The 20,964-nt window shown below is 39.7% G+C and overlaps 1 protein-coding gene across 1 annotated transcript in view; it reads left to right on the top strand.

The window, feature by feature from the left end:
* The window catches only part of TRPC4 (transient receptor potential cation channel subfamily C member 4), a 161,685-nt gene that overhangs the window by 50,743 nt on the left and 89,978 nt on the right, over positions 1-20,964 (top strand). The window contains exon 2 of the mRNA XM_063333196.1: positions 9,389-9,793. Coding sequence (XP_063189266.1) covers positions 9,416-9,793 — 378 coding nt within the window. The 5' untranslated portion in view covers positions 9,389-9,415. The remainder of the gene's footprint in view (positions 1-9,388; positions 9,794-20,964) is intronic.

The following is a 20,964-nucleotide window of genomic DNA, read 5'->3' as shown; positions in this document are numbered from 1 at the left end:
GGAATGCTGGAAGAAGGCCTTCTCTGTAGCCGGATGACACTGAAGCAGTTTCTCTTGGAAGTTATTTTGGAGAGCTCCTTGAATTTACCCTTGAGAATAACACCAGCCAAGGAGACAGGGAGGTCAGCTCAACTGGATGGTGCAGTCACTCATTAAGATCATTATCTGTGTTACTGCCTTCTCTGTCCTTCCCACCCCAGACTGGCTGCCCACTGCGTATAGGCTGGGCTGACATCGGTCCTGCTCCATCATTGCAATGAACAAGTTCATGTCAGTCAGTGGAAAGCAGTATTTCTCTCCTTCGCTCTGGTAGCAGGCTTAAACGCTTCGGTATTCCCATCTGAGCAGGAACAAGTGGTTCAGGCTTCAGGGTCGTTCCCTCACTTTCCCAAGGATATTTGCCTACCCATCAACAAGAGATAACCATGCACGTTTTTTTCAAGGAATGCCTCTTTCTAGTTTAAATAAAACTGGGAAGATGAACTAATTTAATATATAGTAGAGAGCTATTGTCATCTAATAATACTTCTGTGAGCTTGTGCTGCTCTTTTTTTGCTCATGCGGGGAGCTCTCTGATTTTTCACTCATAAGGTAAGTGAAATTAGGCTCAGTTTTACCTGTATTTGAAGAATTAAAGCCCTGAATACCTCTGATTTTAACAATTATGCAGATTTGCAATACTGCATGCCGAGCCCCAAATCATCCTCCCCTATATGATCTGTTAATAATTTCTAACATCTCTCAACAATGTTTTTTCCATAAGCTCTTAAAACTGGTATTTCTCAAAGCTCAGGCTGATACCAGTCCTGACCTTAAAGGTCACAAGAAGAACCTGTCATTCTCAACTAGGATCTGCGATGATGTCAGCCCTCGATGGTGAAAATTTCCTCCCATTCGGTGTATCCTAAGTGAACTTACAGAACATCCATACACTATATACAAAGCACTATGCTTTAAAACCAAAAAACTGCTATGAAATTGCATCCTGTCTTAAAATTGACAAAAAAACATCTAAGCAAGTAATCCGTGTCACCGCGTTAAAGGTTTATCACATTTAGTGTCAGCATTTGCACTCTCCTGGGACTTGATCTCTTAAGCTGCTAATGTAAGACACTGGTAGAATTTCATCTGTCATATATCCATTGTGTCTTGGTGCCTGGAAGTTGTTCTTTCTCGCTGATGTCCTGCCTTGCTGATTGTGAAGACGGAACACATTCAAGCAGACAACATGACAGCCTGTCTCCCATCATCCACTGACAGCTGTATACTGTGTCATGTTCTTTGCTTTACTGCAGCTTGGATTATAGGGTGCTTAAACCAGAGTGCAAACAAGAGTTTTAGCTCTATTCCAAATTAATCAACAGCCCCGTCGGGAACATATATCAAATGGCGCTATTCAGTTCTATCTCCTGCCTGCATGACTCCGTGTCAAAGTCCAAATTGCTACTTTGGCTATTGTTAGCTTTCAAGTCTGAAGCTGATCATAGCTCTGACAATGAAAAATAACTTTCAGGTGATGACCCCATATAATGTATTGCGGGCTATAACAATTGTAATATAAACAGCACTAGCACTAGAAGGCATGCATGGGCAGTGGAACTCTGTCACCTGCAGCTGAAGTTGTTAGAACAGTCCTTGGAATGGTGTTGGCTCAAGCCAATTAACACCTTCCTAGTCAATTTCCAGGCACAGTTTAGAAATTAGCATGGACCAGAAATTATTCCCAGTAGAGAGTTCTCAATCATCTGTCCTATTTTGGACAAAGGGAGTTTAACAATATGGGCATGATGTACCCGGTTCACCTCAGTGAGGCATGTTTAAGTTACTTGACGGGACATTTGGCTATACACCAGTACGTGGATTGATCCAGAGTTCAGAAATCAAAGGTTTATCTGCATTTCTTTTGTTCTTGTTCAAATGAAACAGTCTGTCCTGGAGACTGAAAGAACTTCATGTTTCTTTTGGACTGAGGTTTATCAGAGCTAGAGTCTTGCTTTCAAAAATTCCCTTTGAACATCATTTTTGCTGTGTATGGAATAGGATTCTGTGTCAGATTAAAGCTCATATGTCACAGATCTATTTTAGAAAGAAAATCTCATACTTCCATGAATATAACAAATGTCAGAAACTTTCCTTTGCCATGAAGAGTGCATATAAAATAGTTTCAGAAGATCACAGAGATATCAGCATGTTATTCGCTTGTCATAAATGTTCTTGTTTCCTGAGCAGGGTGCTTCCATAGTTACTTCTTATGAAGTTTCATTATTTTTTTTTTTTTCACACAAATAGTCTGAAAAGCAAACTCATGAGCAAAATCAGAAGTTTTCTTTTTTTGACATCACATAAGAAGCTGTATCGTATAATAATGCTATAGTAAATCTAACTTAGTGATGAAAATAAAGTATCTTTAGAAGGGTAGCATCAATGAGGATTTCAGAAGTTGCACATACAGATACTGTGGAGCAAATCTTTGTGCATCCAGCTGCTCATCTGCTGAACAGATGAGTTGTCATTGGGTGTCTTCTCCTGTCTCTGAAAGGGTTGCAATACCTAAGCACTGTGGCCAGAAATAAAAGGGGCTTATCACAGAGGCCCTTGGTGCCTGCTAGTGGGTCACTCTGATACCCATCCCTCTCCATCACAACTGGCTACAATAGTGTTTTGAGGTAGGGGACAGCACACAAGGGAATGCAAGTCAGGGTCCCCTGGAAAAATAGTGAGGATGTCATCATATATTTAGGGGTGGCGAATAAGGCAAAAACAGAGGCTGACTTAAAGCCAAGGAATTCTGATTACCTTTTTTTTGAGCTTTAACTTTGATAGGGAAACTTCTCAGTACTGCTGGTTACAATATGTATGTGTATGTGTACATGTATATGTATATGTATATAAACATGATATAGCAGCAGAAGGCAATTTCCAGTGATTTCTTTAGCACCCATAAAATTAATATTATCAGCTTTTCTTAAGAAATGTCAAATTGACAAATGATGATAAGTAGAGTGGAAAAATTAAAGGTTTGCAAAGAAGGCAGAATTTTGCCATTCCTCCCTGAAAAACAATGTATGAAAAATATAGTCCCATATCATTTGAAATAGTGGTCTGTAGTAGGTGTGAAGGAAGTTGCCTGTTAAGAAAGAAATCTTATAAGAATCAATTTTGTGTGAAAGTATTATGGTTTTCTTCTTTTATTTCTCCTGCTCAGGTGCTGATGGTACTTCCCTGACATCTGCAGAGGGCAGGAAGCACTATATATAGTGTGTGTGTGTTTGTGTGTGCTTTGGTGGGTATCGCTGCTGCAGGTCAATGATAGATGACTATTTTAGTCAATATCTTGGCCTTCAAATATCATAGTTTTCTTTTTTATTTTTCTTTTAATGCTGGATTTCTGAGAGAGAAAATCCAATAACTCCAATTACCAGACTCTCCTGAGGAAAGACTTAATTAAGATTCCCCCACTTTTCAAGTGACGATTCTGAGCTCTAAGCTACTGGTTGTTCCAGGTTTGTGGAAATTTTCTGATAAATGGAAACTTTTCTGCTGGAAATAATGCTGAACTGCTGAAAAAATGGCTCTATTGCTGAACCTATTCACTATTTATAATTACAAGTGTATATGAAAACATAAGCTTTCTGAACCTCAATATGCTCTCTGACACTGGTTTGCTTACTTTCATCTTAAATACAACCGAAATTTAATTTGGAATAAAGGTTAATGCAAACGCGTCTTAAACTTTTTTTAACACAAAATGTAGTTGCAATTTTTGCTTCCAGAAAGTCTTTTTAAAAATGGAAACATGGAAAAGGATTCAAAATCTAATTGACTGAGTCTTCAGTTTAGAAAGGAAATTAGGAGTAACTGGGGACCTGTAAACAAAGGAGAAAGGACTGATCAATACGCTAAGCTAGGTTTTAGAGGTCACAAAGTCCAATAATGTGAGAGTAGCCATAAATCAAGCTGAAGCGGCCCTTGAAAGGGAAATTAAAACCAAATTAGTTTTTGACCATGTTAATAGGAGGGTATGACTTTTCTCATCCTAATGTAGCTGTCTAAAACAAGCCAAAAAAATTGCACTCAAGAAGTGCCTTACTCTCAGATGTAAACACCGAGGGCAGGAGTCAATTGCTAAAGCGGAATCTGGGTCATTTGGGCCATTTAAGGCACCCAGGACATTGGCACAGGGCTTGTATTGACCAAAGGCTGGCAGGTGTGACATGAGACCTGCCAAGAAAACCTGTGCCCTTCTGTAGAAACAGTGGAATGTGGGGTGAGGTACCCTAGGCAATGCAAAAATATGACGATAAATGTCAATAGTTAAATAAACCAACTGTGCTCCTAAAATTAAATGAGATGAATCTTCCATCGGAGGTTGGCTTTGTGCCCCATTTGGACACATTTGGAGAAGCACTAAAGCATTCTGCTTGGTTTCCTGTCATTGCAAACAGATTGACTCTAGGGGCCAACAGATCCATTATATTTCAAGTGTTATAATTACTTATAGCTAAAAATTTTACCAATGTCAAGATGCAATATTTTGTAGATTTGGTATTATATTTTCAAAAACTTCCCTTATATTCTTAAAGTGTAACTTGAAGTATATAATATATAACATGGTCAGACTAATGGCATGAAAGTCATTAAATATTTTTTATAATAATGTATATGAAAATATTAAATATTTTTATTAATATTTGTTCTATCATTTATACAGCTAGCTTGATTATGGATAGCGTATTTGCAAATACTGATAAAGAAAATCATAAAGACAACACAGAATCATGGAATGGTTTGGGTCAGAAGGCACATTAAAAGATCATCTAGTCTAAACTGCCTGCCACGGAAGGACATTATCACTAGATCAGGTTGCTCAAAGCCCCATCCAACCTGACCTTGAACAGTTACAGAATGGAGCATCCACAACTTCTTTGGGCAACCTGTTCCAGTGTCTCACCACCCTCAATGTAAAAAATGTCTTCCTTCTCTCCAATCTCAACCTACCCACTTCCAGTTTAAAACTGCTGCCTGTTGTCCTGTCACTATAGGCCTTGGTTAAAAGTCTCTCTTTGTCTTTCTCGCGAGCCCTCTTTATATAATGAGAGGCCACCATAAGGTCTCCCCAAAGCCTTCTCTTTTCCAGACTGAACAACCCCAGCTCTCTCAGCCTGTCCTCACCGGAGAGGTGCTCCAGCCCTTTGATCATTTTTGTGGCCCTCCTCTGGACCTGCTCCAACAGGTTTTTACTGTATTGAGGGCTACAGAGTTGGACACAGTATTCCAGGTGGGGTCTCCCAAGAGCAGAGTGGAGGTGGAGAATCACCTCCCTTGATCTGCTGGCCACGCAGCCCAGGATATGGTTGCTCATGGCTGCCTTTTTATCCACAAGCATTCCCAGGTCCGTCTCCATAGAGCTGCTCTTAATCCATTCATCACCCAACTATCTGACCCTATTTGATGCTGGTTTATTTTTTCTAGTTGTGGGAAAGTTATGCTAAAAGTTTTATTGGTTTTAAACTGCATTTGGAGAAACATGTACTTTCAAAACAGATATATTTTCAGCTATGACATAGCTATCTAGTAAAGATTATTTTGAAATGAATACCTATTCCTTTTGCATTCAGTGAGGCTTTTTTTCTACCTAAATCTTAATCCTAAAACTTTTCACATCCGGGTTTACAGTTAGTCACCATAATTTCAAAATATTCGGTGCCTGTTGGGGCCTAGTTATTCAGGTATTCCAGCGAAATTGTATTTTACATAATCTCTTCATACGAAGTGTCTTAAAGAGTAAGTTTCATCCTTGCACTTCTTGATATTATTAAGTTTTAGCTCTTTTATTGTAGGTGCTGTAACTAAGTCCTTTATCTGGATCAATAGAGCATGGATTAATACATCAGAATACTGGTCAATGTACTATTACTTCTTAAAGCAGTAGTAATGTTCAATGCTATCAGCTGGGTCAGAGGACTCATCAAATGTCTTGCAAAACCAGGGGTAATAGTTTTTTTTTTTCCATTTAAAAATACAAAGCAACCCACAGAAAATGTAGAAAGATGATATTGTGATATTTCTCCAAACTGATAAAAAGAATTTATTTTGGTTTACCAAGTCCATTATATGTTCTTCCTCAAGTCACAAAGGGTTCCACCAAATTTTGAATAAATTGCTTTAGTTAAATATACCCAGTCAGGATTATGGGGATGACAGACAAAAGCAGAACAATATTGAAGATAGTTTCTCTCTTTGTCTTGAACTTGTTTCTCAGTCCCTAATTCCCCTCACCGATTTCAAAAAAGAGACAAAAATAATGCCTCCAGGATTTTGAGCCCCCCTTTGAGCCCCATGAGTCTCAGTATTTGGATGCCTGAGGTACAATCTGTCACATGATGTTTATTAGCTTCTGGTTATAATGAGTTTCTAGTGGGTGCTTATATTCCTGTTTTCAAGGCCAGTTATTTTGTCTTTATCTCTTCTCTGAAATATTTTTATTATGTCTCAGGTGCATGGACTTTGTGGAAACTATAATTCCACTTTTTCTAAGTTTTGCACCATAAATTGTTTCTTTTCTTCTGTACTGGACCTCTTGTTTCTTTAGGCTCTTGTTCCTGAAGAGGAAGTCAAAGCAAATGGGGACTTCCTTACCGCTGCTGGCTACTCCTGGCTCTTACAGCTCTCGTGGTGTTCCCATGTAAATCTGTCATATGCATACATTTACATGCAACAGCACATTATCAGTTGTCATGCAACACTATCTACCTGTAGATAAAATGAAAATAAATGTTTTATTTTTGTAAACAACCATGAACTATATCTTTGATGTATATGTCATCTTCCAGGAGTGCACTGTATCAACAATCAGTCTCTGCTTTCTGATTGCATATAAACATTTATTTTTAGTTATGACGAAACTTTACTCATGGCTGATTATTTTCAGGAAGTGGTACAGGCAAGAGAGAAAAACTAGCAGAGGACAGCTGTTTAGAAGAATGACAATGTGTGTTTAAGGTGTCTCTTCTGAAAGAGACAAACTAAGTTTAGATCTAATTTTACCCATTCAAGAGTCATGAAGAGATAAATACAAAAGGTTCCAGCAAGTGCTTTTCTTAAGGCTCACAATGAAGCAGTAACAGACCTTCCCCAAATTTATCATAAAAACAAAGAAAAAAACCCAACCAGAATCATCCTAATGAAATCATAATAGATCCCATATGTAAATTGCTGTACTCTTCTTCTACCATAAGCATCTCTGTGATGCCCAGTTTCATTGATCCAAGCTAATTGCTGATTTAACTGCCAATAAATGGGGAGACAATGGTCCGTGTATTCATTCCTGTGCTTTCAAGAGGGAGGAGCTTTTAGCAATAACCTCCCAGTTGCAGTCACTCAGTTTTCTCCAGGGGTCTTGAGGAACTCTTGGTAGGTATTAAGAAACTGAACAATGTTTGTGTATTGTTGTGGGTTAACCCAGACAGATAGGAAACGGACCCCTTGTGAGACATGAGTCATTCTGAAGCGGCAGCTGGATCCTGGGGGGGTGCCCTTCAGCATCCAGCACCAGATGACAATTTGAGAGCAGTGGAATGGAGCCCTAAATCTCCATGGCCGTAATGGGAGTATAGCAGCCTACTTTTCTTGTAGATACCTGCTTGTGAACATCAACATTTAAGTCTTGTTAATTTGGAGCTGAACATACATGACACTTTCTTCTTCTTGAATTGAACTTGCAATTTGAAAAGCAAGAGTGAAAGGAAACTGGTAAAACACAGTGCACTAACAATAAGAATGTGATAGGGGTTCCAGGTGTTCAAAGGGGGTTGTTCCAGGGGTACAAAACTGTGCAAAGGATATGTACTTTATTTTACTTAGAGTGAGATTAACAGAACATAATCCACAGCCTGTGCAACCTCTCGTAGCCCAGACTGCAGACTGTTACCATCATGGAGGGGGAACTGGGAAACATCTTGCAAAAGATTGCAATTGTTCAGGTCCTGTACGTGAATCAGGAGGGGAATTCTTTCTAATGTGTCTCCTTTGCTGTCTCCTGCCTGCCTCAAGCCCTGTTGATCTGCTCTGCAAAACAAAGAAACAATTTAGTAAGAGCCTTTGTATTTACCGCTCATCGCACTGCATAAGGACACTTGAACAAATGAATTACTGTGTTCCTCACACTGTTTAGTGAAATTTTTGATGAATCAAAACCTCACAATAATAAAAATACATATTATCTTTGCCAAATTAGGATCTTAACAGAGATATTTCTTTTTTTTTAATGCTTGAAGGAAATAGAGCAAAAGGCAGTGGGTTACTGTAAATTGCATTGTCAGCTGAGAAAATGACAAGAAGCTACAGTTCTTTGACTAATAAGCTGTTCAACTTCTAATTGAACTGCAGAAGGAAATATTTTTTGTGTATCATGTTCTTTGAAGTCAATTTTTTCTCTTTCCTCTTCTCTCTTTTCTTTTTTTTCTTTTTTTTTTTTTTTTTTTTTGTTGGTAGAAGATTGAGCCAAGAGAAAATCATCCTGTTAGAAGGAATTGTTTTTCCAAAGTCCTTGCACAAAGTATACAGAGTAAAAGCAGAGGCATTAAATGCTTTATTATATGTAAGACTTCAGAGTTGTTTTATAGTTGCATTGTTTCAGTATTAATTCTAGTTTAGAAATGAATAGTTCAGAATCAAAACCATGATTATTATCTATTAGTCCTTGGGAATTTATCTCATAGGATTCTGTTTTTCCTTTTAGGCTCTGAATTCTAATTTATACATTAGTATGTGCTTGTTGGAAATGCCTGTAGGATTTAAGAGACATTTGCAAGGAGGTACCAGATGTGCATAGGCCTTGTGAAAGACCCAAGCCATGCTGGAGCACAGATGAGACAACTGGTGCATCTCAAAGAGGCATTGGTACCTTAGATGGGCAACTGAACCAATCTCTAAGTGACATAACCACTATCACATTCGAGCTTAAAAGGTGTAATGCCCCGTAGTCTACTGAGAAGCAGCAACTGTGTATGAGCATACTCTTAAACTGGGAAACACAAGGTAGTGGAACTTAATGAAGAAATTAAGTATGAAGTGGAACTACACATTTGGTGCAAAGTACATTGCATCATACCACCTCACGCTTGCCGCAAGTTTCAGGAATACATTCAAGCAAATGGTATGCTGACAGATATGCTTTGACTTGGTAAGTTTCAACAACTTGGTCATATGTTTTGGTTTCCAGGTTTTGCTGGTGATCTTACAAGTTCTGTTGATAGAGACCATTTGTACTTGTTTCAACATCACTTTTTAGTATGAGTTTTAAATGCTTATATATTGCAAATATTAATTTGGTGCACTGTACCCCCAAAATATATTTATTGATTTAATCTTTCTTTTCATATTGCAGAGACAAAGTATTAGAATGGCATAAAATATGGCACAGTTCTACTACAAAAGAAGTGTCAGTGCTCCCTACAGAGATCGTATCCCTCTTCGTATTGTACGGGCAGAATCTGAACTGTCTCCTTCAGAGAAAGCCTATCTGAACGCTGTGGAGAAAGGAGATTATGCCAGTGTAAAGAAAGCTTTGGAGGAAGCAGAAATTTATTTCAAGATCAATATTAATTGCATTGATCCCCTGGGAAGAACTGCACTCCTTATTGCAATTGAAAATGAGAACCTTGAGCTCATTGAGCTGCTCTTAAGTTTTAATGTATATGTGGGAGACGCTCTGTTGCATGCCATACGAAAGGAGGTAGTTGGTGCCGTGGAGCTGCTGTTAAACCACAAGAAGCCCAGTGGGGAGAAACAGGTATGTGCAGGATTTTCTCTAGGTTTATCGTCTGCTCTAATGAAAAGATAATTGTGCAAGGGGAGTAAGCAAAAAGAAAAACAAAACCAACCATCATCCTTGTACGCAAGTATTTAAAATCAAAAAAACAATTACTTTGATGCTGTGTGCATTGCATTTGTATGTGTTTAGACATCACAGAATCATAAAATAGTTTGGTTCAGAAGGCACGTGAAAAGATCATCTAGTCTAACCTCCCTGCCATGGACAGGGATGTCTTTCACTGGAGCACTTTGCACAAAGCCCCATCCAACCTGGCCTTGAACACCTCCAGGGATGGCATATCCACAACTTCTTCGGGCAACCTGTTCCAGTGTATCAACACCCTTCTGTTAAATCTAAACCTACCTTCTTCCAGTTTAAAACAGTTGCCCATTGTTCTGTCACTAGAGGCCTTGGTTTCATCTTTTTCATAAGCCCCCTATATATAATGAGAGGCTGCCATAAGGTCTCCCCAGAGCCTTCTCTTACCCAGGCTAAACAACCCCAGCACTCTCAGCCTGTCCTCATAAGAGAGGTGTTCCAGATGCTCCAGGTGTTCCTCTGATCATCTTCATGGCCTTCCTCTGGACCTGCTCCAACAGGTTCGTGTCTGTCTTGTGCTAGGGACCCCAGAGTTGGACGCAGTACTCCAGGTGGGGTCTCACAAGAGCAGAATAGAGGGGGAAAATCACCTCCCTTGACCTGCTGGCCATGCTTCTTGTTGTGCAGCATAGGATACCCTTGGCCTTCTGGGCTGCAGTCCACATTGCCTGCTTATGTCCAATTTTTCATCCACCAGTATCCTCAAGTCCTTTTTGGCAGGGCTGCTCTCAATCCCTTCATCCCCCAGCCTGTATTGATACCAGGGGTTTCCCCGACTCAGGTGCAGGACCTTGCATTTGGCCATCTTGAACTTTATGATGTTCACATGGTGCCCACTTCTTGAGCCTGTCAAGGTCATCTCTGTCATTCAGTCAAATCTGCACAGGCCCACAAGGCTTTAGGTTTAATGTGGTTAGGTCATATGAGATCTAGCTTCCAATAAGAAAGGGTAAAAACTTCCTGCATCCTTCTAACCTACAGCCTGAATAACAAGGTTTTGTGCTTACAGCTAAGTGAATTATTAACTGCTTTCTATATATAAAGCAGGAAGTGGGCTCACATTTAACAGATCATGGACAAAACCCCCTTCTTGGAAGAATGTGCAGTAAGAAAAGTCAAACTTCTTCAGGTTAGAGCTTTGCGTCCGTTATAAACTCACTCAGGAAAATCTAGAAGTTGATAAAACAGTTAGGTTCTGCATGTGAGACCTCCAATATGATAACATTATTCCTGCAAATATTAGTGGGAAATCCTTAATCATTCAAAGACGCAAATCATTCCAAAGAGAATAGTAGTGGTAAGATGTGGTCCCTTTGAATTAATTACAAAACTCTGTTTAAAGGCAATGAAGGTTTCAACCCCTCCATGTGGAGGTCACCATCACCCAAGTCAGCAAGGCAACATGGGGAGACATGACCAAATTAATCAGAATTTAAGCCCTGTCTCCAGTAGCCACCCATCCATCCATTACAGCTAAAAAGGCACAAACTCCTCTCCCTTTCTCCCTGTCTTCTCTCAAAGGAAAAAATCATTACATACAGTCTCATTCATGATGAATGTGATACCTATTGTGCTTCCGCTTGCACTGCCTTGAGACGTGCCCATGGCAGGGGGGTTGGATCTTTGAGGTCCCTTCCAACCCAAACCATTCTATAAGTCTATGATTCTGTCTCTAGGAAGTAGCTTGCCTTTTGCGTATCCTCCTCAGTTTAAGAAACTAATGGAGACAGGATAATGTAGCCTATGAATTCTGATATTCCTAGGACTTTTCCAGCAAGAAAAAAAATAAAAGTAGTTACAATATTGCATTGTATTTTCATCTATTTAAATTTTAATGTATTATAGGTACAGTATTAATGTATTTCAATGACTAGTATGATTACAGCCCTTTCACAGATAATGCATACAATATATTTTAATTACAGTATAATGTACTTGCTATGGATAGAATTGCAGATAATAAGTAAAGAGTATAATTTTTGCTGATGAAATAACATGAATTCTGTGCTTTTTTTGTTATGGAAAGAAGAAATATAGTAGGTCTTTGTACAAATGTGTGTGTCTGCACCGTGTTCTAGAAAGTAAAAGCAGAGCTTCTTTGTAACGACAACAGATATATGTCAGAGAAAGGGAAGAAAACTAGGTTCACTTTATGTTTGCCTTGTTTCATTATTTCTCAAGAGATAGTGCAGATGAGAATACAAGGTGTGGGAATTTCTCAATGCAATATACTGGAACTCAGAAGGCTCAGTGCACGGCCCTGTGCCAAGCCAGTTAAACCACCTGTGTCTCCATTCTCCAGCCATATATAGTTGCCTCTCCAGAGGCAACTATAGTGGAAGTTGCTATTTGCAGAGGGGAGTTTGTCTCACTTGATGGTAGCCATCCAAAGCTGTGTCTCATCTATGATCTGGCTGCCTGGGCTCCCCTTACCAGTGGAGAAAAATGGAGATCCCTGGAGAGCAACTCATGGTGTCTTTCTCAGTTACTTGTCTTAAGACAGCATAAACCACTTTTTGGACTAACTAGAGAGAGAGGCTACAAATTTATCTTACACTAGGTGCCTAAATTTCAGGCTCTTCTTTAGACTTTCAGGACTATGTTATGGTACGTGCTGCAGCTGCTGGAATGGAAACACTTGAATACAAATAGTAAAACTTGGCTTAGGTGAGCTTCATGCCGTAGCAGACAAAAGATAGGCTTACTTTTTGCGTGGATACTACAGTGTTAAACTAGCCACAAACTGTTTTGCTCCAAACTAGAGGTTAGCTCTCTGGTCTGGAGCTTAAGCATGTTGTTTCAGTGCCATAGTCCACTGCTGGTTGGTATGAAGAGCGCTGCTTCTCCTTCTCTTCCTTGGTTTCCCTGGGTGCACTTGCTGAGGGTCTTCCCATTACTGTAAAGCATGAAGGATAATCATGAATCATTTGAGCAGAGACATTTCCTTTTGTATCTGTGCAAGGCTAGGCTTGTCCATTGCAAACGCAAATATTGCTTGCAAGCCAGTGCTTGCAAAAATGGTCTTTAAACAAATAGACTATTTACACGTGTATGCCATTGTTTGCAGTAGGGACCCCAACAGCCATTAAGCTTCTCTGGGTGTCGTATGCATAGATAATCACATTGGTTCATTTTTAGGAACAGGTCATGATGAAGAGAATGTAAATGTGGATTACATTTTTGCAGTAACGCTGGAATGATGCAGATACAATTGTATGTATTTAATATAATGAAAAGTACTTGCTGGCTGAAAAATCATTACAACAGACTAAAGATATAAAATCTGAAGGCTTAGAATTATATACTAAAATTTATATTTTCAGTGTTTAGACAGAAAGATACATTTTTTTCCCTGAAGAATCAAGTTCATTTTGAAACTCTGTTTCAAACTGCAACTTGAGTTTCTTGATTATTGTTATTTGTAAACATTCGCCATATTATTTAGATGATGATTCATTTTCAGACTCGGTGCGTTTAATAACATGTTATCTTTGCCTGTTTGGTTTTCCTTCTTTGTATAAAGCTGGTCATGTGTGGTAAAATCCTGGCCCCTTGAAGTTACTGGGAGTCTTGCCATTGATTCAGTGAGGTCAAGATTTCACCCTTTTGCTGTGTTTTATTTGCCCCTGATGAAAAGTTATTCTCAGAGGAGACAGATAATAAGGAATAACAGAAATGCATGTGCTAAATACTGCCAAGCTCAAGAAACAGTTTAGATTCCCAAATATTTCATTAGTGATGAAAGTTATGAATGTTCAAATGCAGAAAAAAACTGATGTGACTTATGATTTACAAGTAAATGAAATAGTTCTCACTTTTTTTATATTAACAAGTTAATATACTAGGTACGATGCGTAGCTAATTTCAGCTTCACCCTCATACAATAATGTAATTATATTAGTAAAACAAAGGAATTTTTAAGCATAGGATTTCTGACATCATTCAAGATCTCACTGACAATTTCAGAAAGCCAGAAAAAAAATGTCCTTCTGTATCAACAGAAAGCTACAATTCTTTGGGAGAGCTGAAATGTATCTTTTGAAAGAACTGATTTTTCTCCAAAATTTAATTCTTTAAACGTTTCAGTGTTTAAAAGGAAAAGGGAAAAATATAAAAATACATTTATTTTGACCAAGAATCAATGCATTTAGTTAAAATAATACATTTTTTTGCATTTTTGGAAAAGTTTTCCAACCAATATCCTCAAAATTAGGAGATGCCATTGAATCTTGCTCTTTAATACTTCCTCCTCAACAAAACAAAACCAAAAACCAAAAGTGAGATCTTGTTAAAGTTATATATAAACTCTGTAGTCTACTGACCACTCAGCTATTGGGCTCTACCTAGTATCCATACATAAAGTGCTTTGCGTTTTCCAGACCACATGGGCTACAGTGGTTTGAAGCTGACAATCAGTATATGGATACATCTGATGCCACCTGGTGACTGCAGTTGAGGCATGTATGTCTAATAGCTTTGATTTGTATTTGACTCCTTCTGTTACTCAGTTTGTGAGTGAGGTTTTTGTGGTATACATTAATACAAAAAAAAAAAAGGTTATTCTGTCACTTTCATTATATTTTCTACACTTTTTTAGCTGTACCAGCTGCTAAAGCACGTGTAACAAGTTAAGGTGAATGAGCTGAGGAAACTTGTCCTCATACTTTTAAATTATCAGTTCTTCAGAGCCATATGTCCTGAATTATCTGCCAAGTCACTTGTTGCTTACCCCGATGGATAGTTGAATGCCAAATTGTGAGCGAAGAAAAGCTGTTCTTTAAAATTTAGTATCTGCAGAAAATGTTTTTATCTTTTTACATTCCATGCAGCATACACAGATGGGATGGGGGTTAGGTAGCATAAAAAAAATGAGTAAAATACCTTTATCTAAATCACAGCACACTCTCCTACTTGAGGAACTCAGGCATCGATCTCCAGCTGGGTGGCTGACCATCTACATATGCATGTATATTCACGAAAGACTGAAGCAGAGGTGTAGCTGTCTTCTAAGGATGCTACAAAGCACATAAGTGAAGCTGAAGTCTCAGTTATTAAACTTGAATCTGTGTAGCTTTGTATTAGCTGCCAGTCTAGATTTAGGGCATGGGAACCTGAGTGTAATGTTTACAGGCATTGCCTGGCTAGCGACAGCACATGGTAGTGCTTTTATGCCTCCCTGTTCACTATTAGATGTTGATCTTGTGATACTGTGGGTATTTTTATAGGTGGACACCCTAGGGACAGCTTTCTGCAGATGCCTGAAAAAAACACCATACTGATGCCAGGCTGGCATTTGCAAACATAGGGGAATTGCTGGAGGAGGGATAACTTTAGGACGGGAGGGAAGTGATCACAGTCCCTGGTTCATTCCTTCTGTGGTGTGGAAGTCAATGAATGTGAAAACACTGCTGGGCACAGAGGAAGGGTCTTGGTAAGTAGGTGGAAGCTGGCAGACTCCAGCCCCTAACACTTTCCTCCAGTCAGTTTGGAACTGAGAAGTTAGTAGCCATCAAGGCAGTTTGGGAGGTAAATCTCCTATATAGCAGATTACTCAGTCTGGGGGTACTTCGGATGCACAGATCAAATGTCACCCTTATACCGTTCCCCAGAGGTGGTGGTGTCTTCAGTAAGACTTCTGTCCCTGTCTCCTGTCCACTGTCCAGACAGTTTCCTCTATTAACACGAAAATCTTTCTGCCCGTAGTGCATAACTTTCTTGTACATCACCTCTGCATTTCCGGGGTGTTCTCGCGGGGTACAGGATACCTAAATTTTTCTCATCTCTTGTTTGGTCAACATTATCAGAACAGTCAATGCATAAGAGTCAGCGCATACTCTCTGATGCCCTGGCTTAGGAAACCTTTGTAAGAATTGCTTCAGTTAACTCCACCTCTGCAAGAATGCTGTGAAATGTGCATTTCATTTCCTGAAGGGGAGCCAGAAGGTCTTTGGGATCAGCTTGACTCCTCTCTGGTTTTCTGTGCTGTGCTGTCACACCATGTGCAAAGAAAAGAAGAAATTGTTGGCACAGGGCTGGAATTAGGAAGCTGGAAAGAGAACATACCCACCTCCTGTAGCTTTCATAGCTTGTTCACTTCCCTGGGACAACCAGTAAGGTCACAACATGAACTACTTCATGAAAAATCCCTCTCTTCTACTTGTGGTGCTTAGGTATGTTATACATGTTGAATTTCTCCATCTCATACTTGCAACCTCTGTTTCTGCTGCTTGCTGACCCCTGCAGACTCAGTCACGGTCCTTGTCAAAGTCAAATCAGGAAGCCAGCCTTCAGCTTCTTCAGTGTGGACTTCAGACATCGTTGGCCTCTAAAACCACAAGTCCATGGCACAGACACTTTTATATCACCAGTTTTCATGCATTTTCCTGGCAATGTCTGAAAGGCTTAAGAAAGGATAAGTTCAATGTGTTGTCTAAATATTGGGAAAAAAAAGTATTTGTTAGAACAGATAAAACCCAAATCAATGAAACTTAAAAGGTACAGATAGATGTTTCTAAAGGACTGAAAGAGATGCAGCACGCTCCTTGGTGAAGAGCCTATTGCATATGGGTACTAGACACAGGGTAAAAAGAGCATGTGGTTAGGAAGTAGCAGAAGATACTGATACCTCAATTAGCATCTCAGCACCTTCCTGAATTTTTACTGCCTTTTCAAGGCTAGAAGTTAGTTAAGATGGGATTGGACTAGATAATCTTTAAAGGTCCCTTCCAACCCAAACCATTGTATGATGCTAAGATGGAGATGATCACAGTAAGGATTGTCAATGCCACCTGGTTACAGTGGAACTGGAAATGTCCACTCACCCCAAATTAAGATATATTCACTTTGCAGAATCCTCTTCCACCACTTCAGTTCTCCCCATAGTTCCCATGCTTTTACAAACCTGATAGGCTACCACTTGGGTTGCTCTCAGAGGTGTGGATTCAAGTTTCTCAATTCACTACCAGGTTCTGAGACTCCCTCAGGAACAGCATAAGGATAGTTACCATATTCTCCCCAGACGGAGGGTGAGCAACCCTTCTTCGTCAATATTTTAGGGCCTTTTTAGTAGCCTCTCTGGTCATGGTAGGCTTTACAGCTGGGATATTCCTGAGCAGCTGGGTCAAAGGGATGGTATGTTTTAGCCTTTATGTCTGAGGGAAAGGACCAACATGAGAGACTGAAAGTTTGATGTAGGAGGTAAGGACAGCAAGTTGTGATTATATGCTTTTATGCTATAAGGAAAATGGCATCTGGAAGACATGGGTGAGGTCAGAAATGGTATGTAAGAGCATACATAGCATATGTAAGAGCTCTGATACTTTACACACCAGATGTGAATCCAGGAATCTAACCCAGCCAAACAAATCCTAGTGCTGCTGTGTGCCCCATGCACAATGCTTGTCATGGAGATTTTAGCCATGTGTGAACAAGAGGATCCAGGACATTTTGGAGTTCCCGGGTCCCAGGTTGTGTGGTGGCAGCATCTTCTCCCAGGTATGCATCAGTCCATCACACCACATCTGGGTGTTGAAAGAACTAGCAGAAACCTACAGGGAGGTCTTACCAGCCTCCTGATCTGGATGACAGGCAGACCATCACCTCAGAGCTTGCTCTGGAATGTGCCACTCAGTGTTTTAGCAGCCACTGTGAACTCTTGGACAGGAAAAGTTATCCAGGTGGATCAGTAGGAAAGCTTGCTATCTTGGGACTTTTTGGGAGGTGGGGAGAAAAAGGACCTTATTTTGCTGTGACAAGCTAAAGTTATATTTTATAAATCTTCATTCATTTATCTGATTGATAATTATTTGTAATGGGGGAAGTCAGAAGAGAAGAGGAGGTGTTGACAGCACAAGTTGTCTTTCACTTGAATCCACTGCATGGAGTCCTGATCAGAATAAACAATGGTTGGTCTTATGCCAAAACATGTCTCAACATCTGATTTTTTTAGCAGTGTTGCCATATAATTTTGGAGAGAATGAAAGGATGTAGGAGAACAGCCAGGAGGAGGGACGTATCAAGGATGTTATACAGTATAGTTTGAGGCCACTGGGGCAGTCTGCTTCATGGATGTTCAGGTACTCACATAAACTATGTGGGAAGGGACACAGACAGCAAGACTAGAGAGCTTTGTAGGCAAAGTGCCTTCAATCTGGCAGCATTCCCAGACATAGATAAAAAGTCTAAAGGTGAAAAGTCATGAAACAGCATGAAAGCAGCAGAGAGCCTAAAGAGTCATTCTCCATTCCTGAGATGCTGGCAGCCAAGATCCTGCACTTCTGACAGAGCTCCTATCAGGTCTGACAGAGCTCCTGTCTCCTAGGAAATTCCCCACGTGTGGCCTCATCACCCTTTCATGTCTGTCAGTATCTTCTTACTTCTTGAAATTGCCCTTTGAGGAGTCACAGGTTTCTGAGACGAAGCCAGTGCTCTTCTCTGGAGTTGCACTCATAGCCCAACTTCAGTCACAGTCAGGCTCCTCTTAGTGTGTGCAGAACATTCAGTCAGCTTTGGTCCATTATTCTTCTTCCAGACCTTGTGGGATGATACCATCTTCCCAGCCCTGCACTGTCCCACAGTCCAACAGTGTTCATGGGGAAGTTGCTATGTCAGGGTTGTACCTCCTCCTGGTAACAGTGTGGGTCATCATAGAGAAGATCAGGGAATATATACATGTTTTGGGCCCAGCATGCCTGCAATGGACTTAAACTCCAAAGATGTTGGACCTCTTGTTCTAAGATGTTATTTCGAATTTTCACCTAGTTACTGAGCTGGGACTTATGCTCGGGAAGCAGGGGCAGAAAGAAACAGATTTTATGAGCACTGCATGATGCCTTGTAGTTTTTCTTATCTTAAAACACTTGCTCCAGTAACTTTGGAAAATATCAGTCACAATCATTTATGTAACGCTCTTCGTCTGTTGAGATTAAAGCATCATTTTTGTTTTGAAAATGTCTCCCACAGAAGTTCATGAACTAAATGCCTTTTCTGAATGTTTTGATTAATGACAGTCTAGCTAGTAACGAGTATGGAGGAGGCAATGCAAAGCTATTTTGTCGGGCTTGAAGTACACAGCCTTGAAGTGCAATGTGAGGTCATGAAGTAGGTTCTTCCCACTCCTAGCTGCCTGAGTGGGTAGCTGAGTATTTTTTCCCCAGTGGCATCGATTAATTAGAATTTTCTGACAGGTTTTAGAATATTGATAGACAGAGATGAATGGGAGAGGCTGTGTAGGGGATATTTCAGTTTACTGATGAAATAGATATAGTAGCCTATCCGTGTTCAGTGTTTCATATAATTGTTTGGGCACATGAAAACAACACGTAAGGGTGTACCATAAAGGTGAAGATGACTAATTGCACGTGAGATGGAGATATGGATTTACAAAAGTATTGTTCTGTGGTGTTTTATGTGGATGCTGGCTGTTTTCAAAAAAAGCTGCATGTAAGTGTCATTACATCTTGGCAATAAACCCATATTGTCTGTGTTTATATGCTTCAGAGGTAGGGTGGGTGGCTGCGTAGAAAAACCTGTGACAATTACGAAAAGAAAGACTCCAGAAGCTTCCAGAAGCAGATTCCTTGCAGGTACTGTTATTGATGATGACTTACACCAGCTGCAAATCTAATCCTCCGTTTTAGCAGTTTGCAGAAGTTATGAAAATACTGATGATGACAAATGCAGATTTAGTTCAAAGACAGTTGGTGAACTGAACTTCTACCTAAACTTCAAGTGTTATAGATTCAGAAAGATTAAGTGCTTTTGCTGCATTTTCCACACTTCTTGTTTCCAGCACATGCAGGAAATGAAAGCACTTTTCTACCACGAGGAGATTTGCAATAAGCATTTGAAAATCTAAAATAAATGAACATTTTTTAAAAATGTAAAATACTTCAAAATCTTTAGAAGGTTAATGCAAAAATGAGGTCTGTGGAAAAGTCGGATTTCTCCTCAAGAAGTCACATTTTTAGTGCTGCTTTCTTTCCCCTTTTTATATTTGTTGAGCCCTACTTTACAGCACTAACCAAAGTTTACAATCAGAATAGGGACAGCATACAAATAAAAAAAGAAAATGTCCAAAAATCTATGCCTTTTACAATTAGTGGTCCTGTACGGCCATCTTCATAGGACTCCGTGCCTGGAATCATTTTTGACAAACCTACCTGCTTTCACTTCCTGATAACTCAACAACTGCAAAGTTAGTTTCAACTAAAGATTTTTAACAGCCTTTCAGGGCTTGAAAACAAGTTAAGAATCATCTCTGAGGCCAGTAATATACATCCATTAAGAAGACTGAAAGATTCAACAAATGGAATATTTTTTTAATTGAGGAAGTCTTGTCTTCTAAGGTCTGGAAATCCCCATAGCCAATTATCTTTACATTTGGTCATGCAATTTAATTTATGAAGTTAACAAATATGTAAACATTAAAGGCGCAATATAAACAATACAGTATCTTCTCTGCCTAGAGCAGCCTCTCAGGAGACAATTAATGGTTTTGCCCTTCATATAAAACAAACTGAGAAGATCTGTACCATATATAAATATATGTATACAAATATATATATGTAAGGGATGGGAGTCAGCTGCCAATTCAGTTGCCTGAAGCTGAATGCAAAATAGCAGTAGAGCCAGGGGTCTATGCAGAGATGTCTCCTGCATCAGGGCTGCTTGCCTGTCCTCCACCTGTGCTGCAAAGGTGTGAGACCCTCCAGCAGGTCTTGTGTCATGTCTGTGTACATCTCTCTGATTCTCTAGGGTATCTTAAATGGTACTAGACACCTATGTCTAGGTACCTTAATCACTCCTTTAGTGCTCACATATAGGCAAGATATCTGAGCTCCCAATAAGGTCAGTGAAGAGTTAGATGGTCTGCTGGCCAAATACAGGTTTCTATTGTAAGCTAAGCAAAATAGTTCTCTGGGGTCTATTGACTATATCAACCAGGGGTCCAGCTCAGAGGCTCACATGTAGTGGCTAAGTGAAATGGGAGGCATCCTAGTTTATTATGAGACATGTGTGGGCCTGGCAGTTATGATGGAGAACCTGTG

The sequence above is a fragment of the Chroicocephalus ridibundus genome, chromosome 1 (genome assembly GCF_963924245.1).
Source record: "Chroicocephalus ridibundus chromosome 1, bChrRid1.1, whole genome shotgun sequence".
In the NCBI taxonomy this organism is placed as follows: domain Eukaryota; kingdom Metazoa; phylum Chordata; class Aves; order Charadriiformes; family Laridae; genus Chroicocephalus; species Chroicocephalus ridibundus.
Note: the sequence above shows the minus strand (reverse complement) of the source record. Positions and strands in the feature narration are given on the sequence as shown.